This window comes from Neophocaena asiaeorientalis, unplaced genomic scaffold (assembly GCF_003031525.2).
Source record: "Neophocaena asiaeorientalis asiaeorientalis breed wild unplaced genomic scaffold, Neophocaena_asiaeorientalis_V1.1 scaffold46, whole genome shotgun sequence".
Lineage (NCBI taxonomy): Eukaryota > Metazoa > Chordata > Mammalia > Artiodactyla > Phocoenidae > Neophocaena > Neophocaena asiaeorientalis.
Genome location: NW_020175393.1, coordinates 12524744 through 12538573, shown reverse-complemented (window position 1 = coordinate 12538573; position 13830 = coordinate 12524744). Strand labels below are relative to the sequence as shown.

Sequence of the window (13830 nt, the reverse complement as noted above, 5' to 3'; positions counted from 1 at the left end):
AGGGGCTACTCTTTGTTGGGGTGCATGGGCTTCTCATTGCAGTGGATTCTCTTGTTGCGGAGCATGGGCTGTAGGCACGCGGGCTTCAGTAGTTGTGGCACGTGGGCTCAGTAGTTGTGGCACACGGGCTTAGTTGCTCCGAGGCATGTGGGATCTTCCCGGACCAGAGCTCGAACCCATGTCCCCTGCATTGACAGGTGGATCCTTAACCGCTGCTCCACCAGGCGCAGGGAAGTCCCCAAGCCACGTTTTCTTATTTAGTGCCGGCCCTTTAGGAATGCAAATGTTTATTTGCAAAAGATACTAAAATGTGGCTGCCTTGCCCCCTCAATTTTCCTTGTGGACTAATAAGTCTGAAGGTAGATTTCTCATGAAGTTCCAGCTGAAAATGAAGAAGACATTTAGAGAAATAATTAAAATTCCATAGACACAGTCCCTTTTCTGCTGTGACTTGTTGCTCCTAGAGTACTTTCAAATTAATTTATCCACATATTTTTTCTCACCTAGAAACTGGTCAAAATCCAAAAAGTGGCTTCTAGCACTTTTTGAGAAAAACATTCCAGATATAAAATCATGCAAATCTGCAAAAGATAATTCCCCGGTAAGTATTCCTTAGCTTTTTTTGCTAAAATACCTGAGATGAAAACAGTCATAAACTACGATTGTTAAAAAAATATTTTTGCTGAAAATCATGAGATGTGTTACATAGATACCATTTTTGTGCCAACCACTGTGTTGGATGTTTACATACGTTATTTTATTATTGCATCCTCACAGCAGTGAGGGAGATATTAACCCTATTTTATATAAGAAAAAACTACAGACAACAAAATAACACAACAGCCTGAGGGTTTTTTTTAATATTTATCGATTATACAGTTGGTTGTGTCAACAGTCACAGGTGGGAGTTATGGCAAATTAGGCAAAGATAAGAAAGCTCGACAAAGTTGACTTTTTTTCTTGAGGCCACCACGGCTAATTGTTTCTTTCTTCAAATGCAACCAGGTAGTGTGGTATAATTTAAAAAGCAACGCACTGGGAGTCACTGTCCTAAGTGTCCTAGATCTGTGGTTTTCTACACGTGGTCCTTACACCAATGGTACCAACGTCACCTGGGAAACCACTCAGGGCAAAACGCTAGGAGTCCAGCCATCTGGGGTTTTATACACCTTCCAGATGGTTCTGATGCTTGCTAATGAATGGTTCTCAGCCGTGGCCGCTCATTAGAATCTCTGAAAGCTTTTGAAAACGACCTGATTCTCCAGACTCACCGTCTGGAGATTCCTTTTGGCCTGGACTGCCTGGGCTCAAATCCAGTCACCATTGTGTGACCTTGGGCGTGGTACCTAACCTCTTGGCCTCAGTTTTGTTAACAAATAGTTAATATTTGTAAAGCACTTGAAACATAGTAAAGACTGTGTGAGAGTTTATCATTGTTATCATGGAAGAAATCATTTCATATCTTTTAGCATTGAAAGATGATATCAGACATTTTTGTTTGTTTGCGTTCAGTTATGATAGCAAGTGTTATCACAAACAACTCTGCCTAACACTGGAGAGGAAGATCACCTTAGAAAAAAAGGAACGTGCGAATGTTTGGGGATCTCCCTCTGGAATAAAGGGAATAGAAAGCTAGACTGGAATGCCCTTCACTGACAAACTATGTTTCAGCTAAAGAATCTATTTTATAAATGGATCCAGACAAACACATTTTTGTTTGCATTATTTTCCAGGATTTAGAGGTAAAGCCATGTGTGTATAAAAGCTGTACCCAAATAGATCTGTAATCTATGAGCCTAGAAAACAGGGGTTTTAACGCCCCAGTTAAAACTCCCCGCTGACAATACTTCTAGAATAGCATTTATTTTTCTTACTCTGAAGAAATGAGGCACTTTAATCATAGGTACTCGAACTCCCGCTTTGAATAAAGACAAATTTTGACCTCTGCTGACGCTAATTCAATGTTTATGACCGGGATAGAATTCAGTTTGAACACTCATGAGCTGCGTAACTTCATTTTTTAAAAACTGTTTTGTTTCTGTTTTCCTGCAGCAGTGTTCACACAGAGTTTACTTTTTTATACCCACAATTTTTTTTAAAATGCAGGTTAAGAAGAAAATAAAAGATTCTGTTGTCTTTTACTGCATAAGTCGATTTCAATGTCCTAGTTAAGCAAAGGACTGGAAGAAGTTTTTTGTTTTTTTGTTTTTAAAATATTATACACACATTTTATCACATCATAACTTTATCACGTTTCAACATGAGTGTTTTCTCCCATGTTATTCTAGATATAAATTAAACAAGTATTTTCATTTACAATTAAGACTGTACCACAGAATAGCATATCAAAAGAATGAAATACATCTATAGGATTTTTCATGAAATATAAACTTTGTACCATACCAACTTGCATTGTAAGTCTGATAGAAACCAGGAGTAAATGAAAATTGTACTTAAATGTTTTTCAAATCTGGTAATCCATTATTACAGAAACAGTAACAATAAGACATCACTAACACTTATGGGGTGCTTACTCTGTGCCAGGTGTAGTGTTAACACGTTTCACAAATTCACTGCTCATTTCTTTTTCGCAACAACTTTAGTACCTGGGAAACTGGGGATTACTAAAACCAGAAAGCCAGGGATCAGAGTGGTTAATCACTTTTGAAACACTACATGCCTCTGTAAGTAACAGCAACAGCCTCTCGTCATGTATTTTCTTTGAGAGTGACATAATAGGTGTTTTCTGTGTTGTAGGATCTGAAGAAAAACCACTGCGTTCTGGTGCAGCGCAGTTCTCTGAGTCCCTAACCCGTGAGAGTTAAGGACTGTGTCTCTAAGGGGCAGCATAGCCTAGTAGCTAAGATTGTGGGCACTGGAGCCAGGGCCAGCCTCGCTGGATTCAAATCCCAGCTCAACCATTGACAAGCTGTATGTCACTAGCAAAGTTCCCTAACCTAATCGTGCCTCCATTTCCTCAAATGTAAATTGGTGACAATAACAGATCTACTCCTTGGAGCTGGGGTGAGGAACGAATGCTTAAATACTTGTGAAGCCCTTAAACAGTACTTGCCTTCCAGAGCAGTGACTAGTCTTTAGCTACCATTATTTCTGTTACCTAACTTGAATTAGTTAAGATTCAAAGTGCACAAGTAACTTAATGAAAATGTTATAATGTCTGAATTTGTTCCTCGTGATGGGGATGACCGTTGGCAAAGGCAAATCTGGGAAGCCTTCCAAGGAAGGAAATGCTTTCATGGAATTTGTGTGATGACTTGAGAGCAGCCATACTAGGTGACCTTGGAGAGGCCCTGATCTGACCTGGTACCGTCCATGTCAAACGTCAGTTCTCTGCATGGTTTTAGAGTATTGCAATATTTATCATATACTGGTTTGGCAATTCCCTTACCCATGATATGTAGGCTGAGAATTTGCATGGCACATAGGGGTAGGGTTTTCTCCGGAATGCTCCAGAGATCTGTGTCTGTGTTGTTTGCATTTTCCTAAGAGCAGCTGTTTATTAAAAGAAGAAAAAAAAATTGAAAGATAACATTCGTCAAAATGGTAATGTGTACTAAGTTTTGTTTTAAGTACTTTATAGGAAGTAACTCATTTAATTCTCACAACAATCCTGTGAGGTAGGGTCCATATTATGACCATTTTACAGATGAGGAAATTGAGACACAGAGAGCTTAAAGTACTTGCCCAAGGTTACCCAGCTATTGAAACCAGGTTCCCGTTCCACATGTAAGGATCTTGGAAGTTGCTACTTCATCCTCACACCAAGTAAAAAGCTTAACAGACTGACAAATCAACAGTTCTTCTTGAAAGAGAGGACACAGAGCAACCTGCTGCCCCCAAGACTAGAGACCAACAGGCAAATACAGGGAGTTAACATTTCCCAGAGCACAGACCTGAGAGTGGAGACTGCCCTGGGAACCTGCGCCAGGGTAGGAAAACCTGAGCTGTAATTAATGAATTGCTAGAGGCTCAGTGCAGACAATTCTCAGAGTTCAAAACTCCAGGGGACCTGGGACCCGGTCATAGAAGGACCTCCACAGTACTGTGAAACTTACCTCCAGGAGGTGGACCAGTGAAAAATCCCCTAGGGCTTCTGACAGGGGAAGGGGGAAAAGAACAAGTTTGAAATATGCCAGAGCACTCTGTTCTTAACCAGGCCTGCCCTCAGGGGGAAAATAGTTAAACAAAACTTAACCTGCTGGAGGATTATCAGAGCCTAACTGACCTGGGGAAGAGGAGTGTCCAATTGCAGCCACCTCTAGCCATCCTGTCCCACCTAAGGAGGGAGAATAAGACTGAGAAACACTTGTGAAGTTCACAGTCCAGAGGCACAGGCTCATGAAAAGACAGAGGTCTAATCATAAGACTTGAATGCTTCCCCTCCCCTCACACCTAACCACCACATTACTAAAACCCGTTTATCACCATTCCTTTTACCCAGTACAACATGTCTAGCCATCAAGAAAAATTACAAGGCAAAAAGAAACCTCCATAATTTGAAGAGATAAAGCAAGCATCAGAACCATTCATGGCCGGGATGTTAGAATTAACAGATTGGGACTTTAAAAAAATATATGATTAATATGCGAATGACTAAATGATAAAGTAGGCAGCATGTAAGAACAGATGGACAATGTAAGCAGAGAGGTGGAAATTCTAGGAAAGAACCAAAATGAAATGCTAGATAGAGATTAAAAAAAAACCAAGTGACAGAAATAAAGAATGCTTTTCATGGACTTATTAGTAGCCTGGACACAGCTGAAGAAAGAATCTCTGAGCTAGAGGAGATTCAGTCCTTGAAAACCAAAAAGCAAAGAGAAGGAAGACATAAAAAACAAAAACAGAACAGAATATTCAAGGACTGTGGGAAAACGACCGAAGATGTAACATTCATGGAATGGGTATACCAGAAAAAGAAGAGGGAGATGGGAACAGGAGAAATACTTGACACAATAATGACTGAGAATTTCTCCCAAATTAATGTCAGACACCAAACCACAGATCTTGGAAGCTCAGAGAACACCAATCAAGTAAACACCAAAAAAACTACACCTCAGCATATCATTTTTAAATTACAGAAAATCAAAGATTTAAAAAATCCTGAAAGAAGCCAGAGAGAGAAAAACAAACAAAAAAACAAAGAAAAAAACCACTATACCTATAGAAGAACGAAGATATGAATTACATCTGACTTGTCCTCAGAAAGCATGCAAGCAAGAAGAGAGTGGAGTGAAATATTTAGTGTTGAGAGAGGAAAAAACATCAACCTAGGACACTGTACTCTGTGAAATTATCCTTAAGAAGTGAAGGAGAAATAGAGTCTTCTTCAGACAAACAAAAATTGAGGGAATTTTGTTGCCAGTAGACCTGCCTTATAAGAAATGCTAAAAGAAGTTCTTCAGAGAGAAGGAAAATGATATAGGTCATAAACTCAGACCTCCATAAAGAAAGAAAGAGCATGAAAGAAGGAATAAGTAAAGGTGAAAAAGAAACTTATTTTTTCTATTCTTAATTGATCTAACAGTTCAAATTGATATCAACTTCATAACAGTTTGTTCAGATAATAAAATAGCAACAATATATTCAATTATATATGCTTATATGTATATTATATGTATATACATGTGTGTATGTGTACTCATGTGTGCTTATGTATAAGTGAAATGAATGATGGAAATGATACAGGGACAGGAGGGAGGAATTAGGATTATTTTGTTACTAGAAGGTACTTACACTACCTGTGAAATGGTACAGTATTATTTTAAAATGGACTTGGATTAGTTGTAAATGTATATTACAGACTCTAGGGCAACCACTAATAAAAATAAAAATTGAAATATAGCTTGATATGCTAAGAAAGGAGAGAAAATGGAATCTCATAAAATGCTCAATTAAAATCACAAAAGGCAGGAAAATGGTGGAATACAAAAATAAGAACAAAGAATAAGGGCAGCAAATAGAATACAGTAACAAATATGGTAGATAGTAATCCAGCTATATCAGTAATCACTTTGAATGTCAGTGGCCTAAATGCACAAATTAAAAGACAGAGATTGTCACAGTGGATCTAAAAACATAACCCAACTATATGTTGTCTACAAGAAACCCACTTTAAATATAAGGACACTTTATATTTCATATAAATTAAAAGTAAACAGATGTAGAAAAACATGCCATGCTAACACCAATCAAAAGAAAGCAGGAGGAGCTATATTACTTTCAGACAGAGCAGACTTCAAAGGAAGGAAACTTATCAGGCATAATGAAGGACATTACATAATGACAATGAGGTCAGTCCTCCAAGAAGGCATAACAATTCTTAATGTGTATGTACCTAGCAACAGAGTGTCAAACTACATGAGACAAAAACTGATGGAACTTCAAACAGAAATAGATGAATCTACTGTCACAGTTGGAGACTTCAACACCCCTCTCTCAGAAATGGACACATCCAACAGACAAAAATCAATAAGGACATAATTGAACTCAACACCACCATCAATCAACTGGATATCATTAATTAAGGCTACTTAATCCAGCAACGGCAGAATACATATTTTTTTCTCAAGCTTATATGGAATATTCACCAAAATAAACCACATTCTGGGCCATTCAACACACCTTAACAAATTTATAAGAATAGAAATCATATAATGTCTTTTCTCAGACCACAGTGGAATTAAACTAGAAATCAATAACAGAAAGATAACTGGAAAATCCAAAAATACATGGAGATTAAACAACACATTTCTAAATAACGCATGGATCAAAGAAGAATTCTCATGAGAAATTAAAATATGTTGAAACAAACTAAAATGAAAAAACAACCTATCAAAATTGTGGGAGGTAGCGAAAGCAATGCTTAGAAGGAAATTTATAGCTGGACGTTGAAGCAATCACCAGTGGCCAGTGATTTAATCAATCATGCCTATGTATGAAGCTTTCATAAAAACCCAAAAGGACGGGGTTCAGAGAGCTTCTATGTTGATGAACACTTGGAGATTTGGGGAGAGGGACAAGCAAGCACAAAAGTTCCTTGGCCTTTACCCCTACCTTGCCCTACACATCTCTTCCAGCTGCATGTTCATCTGTAGGCTTTATCGCATCCTTTTATAATAAACCAGTAATCTAATAAGTAAAATGTTTCTCTCAGTTCTGTGAGCAGCTCTAGCAAATTAATCAAATCTGAGGAGGGGGTTCATGGGAACCTCTGATTTATATAGCCAGTCAGTTAGAAGTACAGGTAACAACTTGGACTTGCAACTGGCATCTGAAATCCGAGGAGGGCGTCTGTGTAACTTCCAATCCTTAGCCAGTTAGTCAGAAGCACAGGCAATAACCTGGGCTTGCAACTGACATCTGAAGAGCAGGGCAGAGTCTTGTGGGACTAAACCCTTAGCCTGTGGAACATGATGCTATCTTTGGGTAAATAGTGTTATAGTTGAGCTGAATTATAAGACACCCAGATGATGAACCAAGCATTGTTTGTGGTGTGTAGAACCCCCCTCACACACATTGGAAATTGGTACCAGAACCCCTTTAGCAAGGATGTCCCCTCCAACCACTCTTTTTCAACATAGTACTGGAAGTCCTTGCTAATGCAATAAGGCAAGAAAAGGAAATAAAAATTATACAGATTGAAAGGGAAGACATAAAGCTGTCTTTGCTTGCAGATGATCTGAACATATGTAGAGAAAATCCAAAAGAATCAACCAAAAAACTACTGGAACTAATGAGTGATTTTAGCAAGGTTGTAGGATACCAAGTTAACACACAAAAGTTAATTGCTTTCCTACATGCCAACAATGAATAAGTGGAATGTGAAATTAAAAACGCAATACCCTTTACATTAGCATTCCCCAAAATGAAATACTTACATATATATAAAACAATACAAGATCTATATGAGGAAAACTGCACAACTACAAAACTCTGAGGAACAAAGTCAAAGAACTAAATAAATGGAGATATATTCCATGTTCATGGATAGGAAGACAATATTGTCAAGATGTCAGTTCTTCCCAACCTGATGTATAGATTCAATGCAATCCCCAATAAAAAACCCCAGCATGTTATAAAATTTCATGGATTCTAAAATTTATATGGAGAGGCAGAAGACCCAGAATCACCAACACAATGTTGAAGGAAAAGAGCAAAGTTCTTCAAAGAAGTGATGCTATCCAACTTCAAGATTTACTGTAAATCTTCAGTAATCAAGATAATGTGATGCTGGCAAAAGAATAGACAAATAAATTAATGGAACAGAATAGAGAGCCCAGAAAGAGACCCCATTAAATATAGTCAACTGATCTTTGACAAAGGAGCAAAGGCAATATAATGAAACAAAGATAGACTTTTCAACAAATAGTGCAGAAACAACTGGACATTCACATGCAAAAAACTTAGTTGATCTTGGGTGTGGCGATGCCTACTTAGATATAACACTAAAGACACAATTCATAAAAGAAACTATTAAGCTGGATTTCATTAAAGTTAAACTGCTCTGTGAAAAGACAATATCAGGAGAATTAGAAGACAAGTCACAAACTGAGAGAGAGTATTGGCAAAATAAAGGACTATTATCCAAAATATACAAAGAACACTTAAAACTCAACAATAGGAAAACAAACAACCCAATGGAAAAACAGACCAAAAATAGACCTTAAGAGACACCTCACCCAAGAAGATATATAGATGGCAAATAAGCATATGAGAAGATGGTCCACATCACATGTCATCAGGGAAATGCAAATTAAAGCAATGAGATACCACTACTCACCTATTAGAATGGCCAGAATCTGGAACACAGACAATACCAAATGCTGACAAGGTTGTAGAACAACAGGAACTCTCATTCATTGCTTGTGGGAATGCAAAATGGTATAGACTTTTTGGAGGTTTCTTACAAAATGAAACATACTCTTACCATACAGTCCAGCAATTGTGCTCCTTGTATTTGCCCAAATGGTTTGAAAACTTACACCCACACGAAAACCTACATATGGATGTTTGTAACAGCTTTATTCATAATTGCCAAAACTTGGATGCAACCAAGATGCCCTTCAGTAGGTAAATGGGTAAATAAGCTATGGTACATCCAAAGAATAGAGTATTAGCGCTAAAAAGAAACGAGCTATCAAGCCATGAGAAGACATGGAGGAGCCATAAATGCCTATTACTAAGTGAAAGAAGCCAATATGAGAAGGCTACGTACTGTATGATTCCAACTATGTGAAATTTTGGAAAAGGCAAAACTATGAAGAAGGTAAAAAGATCAGTGGTTGTTAGGGGTGGGGAGAGATGAATAGGCAGAGCATAGAGGATTTTTTAGGGCTATGAAAATACTCTGTATGATATTATAATGATAATAGATATCATTATGCATTTGTCCAAACCCATAGAGTTTATAACACCAAGAGCGACTCCTAATGTAAATTATGCACTTTGGATGACTATGATGTATCAAAGTCGTTTCTTCCTTGGTCAAAAATGTCCCATTCTGGTGAGTGATGTTGATAATGAGGACGGCTGTGCTTGGGTGGGGGTAAGGGTTATATGGGAAATCTCTGTACTTTCAATTTTCTTGTAAACCTAAAACCGCTCTAAAAAATAAAGTCTTAAAAAATTAAGCCAGGATTTGAACCAATGCAGTAAGAGTGTTGAACCCCAGAGTCCCTGCTCCCAATTACTATACTACCAGTAAGTATGTAAATCCCTTAGCATGCCTGAAATCACAAACCTAAGAATGGCAAAAATAGTATCTTTCAGATTAAAGAAAAATGCATGATCTTTGTTTATTAACATCAGTCTTTGTCACATAGCTCTGGTTTGACAATATGTATTTCTTTTAAACAGACAGTAATGCAGGCTCTGCTGGATCTCCTAGAGATGGAAACAAATGAACAAAAGAGTCCCAATTATGGGCTCTTACTACTTTGGGCTTCTCTGTCCAATGCTGTCCCTGTAAGTATATTAGTAAAGGAAGGATTGCATTTCTGTCTACTGTTTTACCGTTCATTTTTCTTTCTGTGTGTGTTTTTTTTTTAATTCTTTTCACTTCTTATCATGGGGAAGAAAAAGACTGTAATGGATTTGGCTGTAAGATAGAAAAACAAAACTGAATGCCTAAGAAAATCTGATAAGATCACAAAGGAGGCAAAGCAGAGATCTGAAGTGAATTCTGCCCTTTGAAAGGCAGCACGTAAAAGGTGAAGGGAAACGTTTGCACTTTGGGGTCAGTTGTGACAACACCTGTATATGCAGCACTTTCTGTACTTTCCATGTCAGGCAACGTGCTTAGTATTGGTGCTGCAAAGATAGGTAAGTCTTGATCCCAGACATTTACTGGGGAGAGAGTAGGTAAACGGATAGTTCAGTTAGAATTGGACTGGAATCCAGATATCCCAGCCATAGCCATAGAATCTCATGGAGGTAACGAACACTCTGAGCCTCCATTTCCTTATTGGTAAAAAAGGGATAATAAAACTCCTAGTATGGTCCTAGACTTGGGTACTTAATAAACGGTAGCGCTCATTTCTCTGCGAGATTGTTGTGAGGATTTAGCGAGATAAGCCCAGCTGCCACCCAGTGATCATGAGTTCTTTGTCGACCCCTGAACCCATTCTCCTTCTATGCACCATTCCTGTTTGCATTGCTTGGCATTGTGGTCCTGTAAGCTTCCCCATGAATGGAGCTGGTGACGCTGGAACTCACGATACTTCTAAAGAGAGCGGAGATTTTTGAACTGGTTTTTTTTTTTAAGCTGTTATGAACTAGAATACAGCCATGAGCTTTGTCTGGCACTTCATGTTCGATGCACAGCAGTTTCCTGCATCAGGAGGATTTCATATCAGCTTAAGCTGCACTTAAATTATTTGAGAGATTAAAGGGTAAACTTTTTATGTATTTGTTTTCTACTAAATAAGAACTTTCAACCTATCTATAATGATAAAGGTATTCATTTTTTCTTTTTTCTTCGAACAAATAGAAATAAGGTGTGTTAAGTATTATTTGTTTCTCCTTCCTCTTATAAAGGTTATAGAGGGCTTTCTAAGTCCTGATATTCTAGTTGTCTTTAACCCATTATAAACTAACTGGGTAACAGAGCAGAAATAGAAATTCTGGCTTCTCTGCTCAAATGTGTGTCAGCCACTAAAATACGTATTTCATCTGGCATGGGCAAATAAAAGTAGTCTAACCCTTTCCTCTTCTTTAGGTATCTCTAATATTATTCTCTGATTTATCCTTATACAATTTTCTTGGAAACTGATTAAGCTAGAGCAAAATTAAAAGGCAAATATCAAAACAACTCCCAAAGCAGCAACAAAACAGCCACTCCTGTCACAGGATTAATTTTCAACATCTCATTAGAAAGTGCCCCCCCTCCCCCGCAGAAGAAAGGGACACAAAGCCGCATTGATCTGACTGGGGGAGTCACATTTTTGGAATTTGTTCCTGGCACTGGTGTGAAAGAATTTAAATCAATTGCAGAAAGCAAGTGTCTGATGATCAGCAGAAGTTCCATCTTGCTGGCTCTTGTTGGCACTTCTAAGAGGCAGCTGGTGTGTGGGCAGAGACCCTGGACTGACTTTAGAGTCAGGTCCAAAGGCATATCCCACAGCTGGGTGGCAATGGGCCAAGTGTTTAACTGTGACCCTCAGTGTCCGTATCTGTAAAATAGCATGAATGTTATCTACCTCATAGGATACTATGAGGATTATATTTTTAAGAAGTGGAAAGTGGCTAACAGTCCCTGGCTCAATAAATGTTAGCTTTCTTTTCTTATAAAAAGTAACACCATGGTTTCAATCAGTCATTTCTTTCAATGGCCCACTAATAATGAACTGCCTTGGCTTCCAAAACTTGACCTCTCAAATGCCCAAGGGTGGGAGTGGCCACTGCTGTCCTGGCTTCTGTGATCTCCAAGGCGGCCAGGAGAGCTGCCAGAAGCCCTGCCAGGGACCTGTGCTTTCCTGGTGCCTAGATCATTCTCTTCTCTTTTACTCTGTGCTCTGTCTCTAGGACTACGGAACTCAGAGCTCAGGCTTCGGACAGGCTTGGTACAAGGCACCAGGAAGCCCTGTTATGAGACCAAAGTCTAGGTGAACTTTGGTGGACTGGCCCAAGATATTAACCATGATTTATGAAATTATTTCTATGGAAAAACCATTTCCAAGTCCCAAGAAATTCCTGGCTGCCAAATGTACTTTTTAAGAAAACTTTTCCAAATGAACCTCAAAGCTGACGTTTTACCTTTTTAATCTGCTTCTCTGAAGCTCTTTCTAAACACTTTCAGTAGTGACTTCCCCACCTCACTCTCAATTCCCACAGCATTTATTGGTTACTCTTTTATATGCCTTTCTTTTCTTTTTAAAAGAGTCATTTTTTAATTAAAAAATTTTAAGTAGAATATAATATAGATTTTTAGAAGAGAGATCTGTTAAGAGGCATCAAACATAGTAACTAACACCATTGCACAGCCATTTATAGTTTAACTGAATTCCTTGAGTTTGCTTTAAAATAAGGTATTACCCAATTTTAGTGAATCTCTAAAACTCTAATTAACCACGTAAAACTCTAAACCCCTCTTTTGTGTAACTGAAAAATCTATGTACTATCACTAAGATATATTTTTCCCCAACATGAACTCTTGAGTCTTTAAATAACGAGGTCCTACTGTGTATCACAGGGAACTATATTCAATATCCTGTAATAAACCATAATGGAAAAGAATATGATAAAGAATATATATATATATATAAAACTAAATCACTTTGCTGTAGAGCAGAAATTAACACGTTATAAATCAACTAAGCTTCAATAAAGTAAGTTAAAAAAAATGATGGATTGAGTATGGAGTGCTTATTAATTAAATCCAATAATTCAGCACTTCCATCTATAGAGAGTATAGAAGGGGCCCACATGGGGAGACATGTTGAAGAGAGCCGTCTGAGCATGTTTCCTGTGTAAAAATGAACTAGTTGATCTCTAGGGTAAGCCTTTCCTAATCTGGAAAATGCCACAGAAAGTGGATCTTGGGATAGAGGCCTCAGTTCTCCCATTCACTTTGTTTATGTAACCAGCACCATGTTTATGCCCACAGTATCAGTTTACTGTCACAAAGGGGAAAACAATGAGTAGTATTCAATTTGGCTTTGTCCAAGCACTTCCTTTCAGACCGTTGTTCTTCCTCTTTTGACCACAGAGGGGAGTATTGGGATCATTTAAAGGTGTTTAACAGTCCCTCACAAGAGACAGAAAAACTTAAGTAACACAGTGTTGTCTGAGTCTTTTCAGGATTGGTTTTCCTAAGATGAAATTTCTTTCACAATATGTGTTTACAGAAAGCAGATGAAAGGGAACCCAATCTTCTTTTGATGATTTGATACGTTTCCTTTAATGTGTAACCTAAAAATAGAGGCAAAAATATCTACCTGAATTAATGGAAAATTAATTTTTTAAATTGAAGTATAGTTTATTTACTCTATTGTGTGAGTTTCAGGTGTACAGCATAGTGATTCAGTATTTTTTCAGCTTATACTTCATTATAGGTTATTACAAGATAATGAGTATAATTTCCTGTGCTGTACAGTACATCCTTGTTGCTTATCTATCTTATACATAGTAGTTTGTATCTGTTAACCCCATACTCCTAATTCATCCTTCCCCGCTTCTCTCTCCTTTTGTTAACCACAATTTTGTTTTCTATATCTGTGAGACTGTTTCTGTTTTGCATGTACATTCATTTGTATTATTTTTTAGATTCCACATGTAAGTGGTATACAATATTTGCCTTTTTCTGTCTGACTT

The 13830-nt window shown here is 37.8% G+C and overlaps 1 protein-coding gene across 1 annotated transcript in view; it reads left to right on the top strand.

Annotated features, from left to right (window-relative positions):
* The window catches only part of CYP39A1 (cytochrome P450 family 39 subfamily A member 1), a 69329-nt gene that overhangs the window by 11592 nt on the left and 43907 nt on the right, over positions 1-13830 (top strand). Inside the window, exons 5-6 of the mRNA XM_024766156.1 lie at positions 508-601; positions 9877-9984. Of these exons, the coding sequence (XP_024621924.1) occupies positions 508-601; positions 9877-9984 (202 nt within the window). The remainder of the gene's footprint in view (positions 1-507; positions 602-9876; positions 9985-13830) is intronic.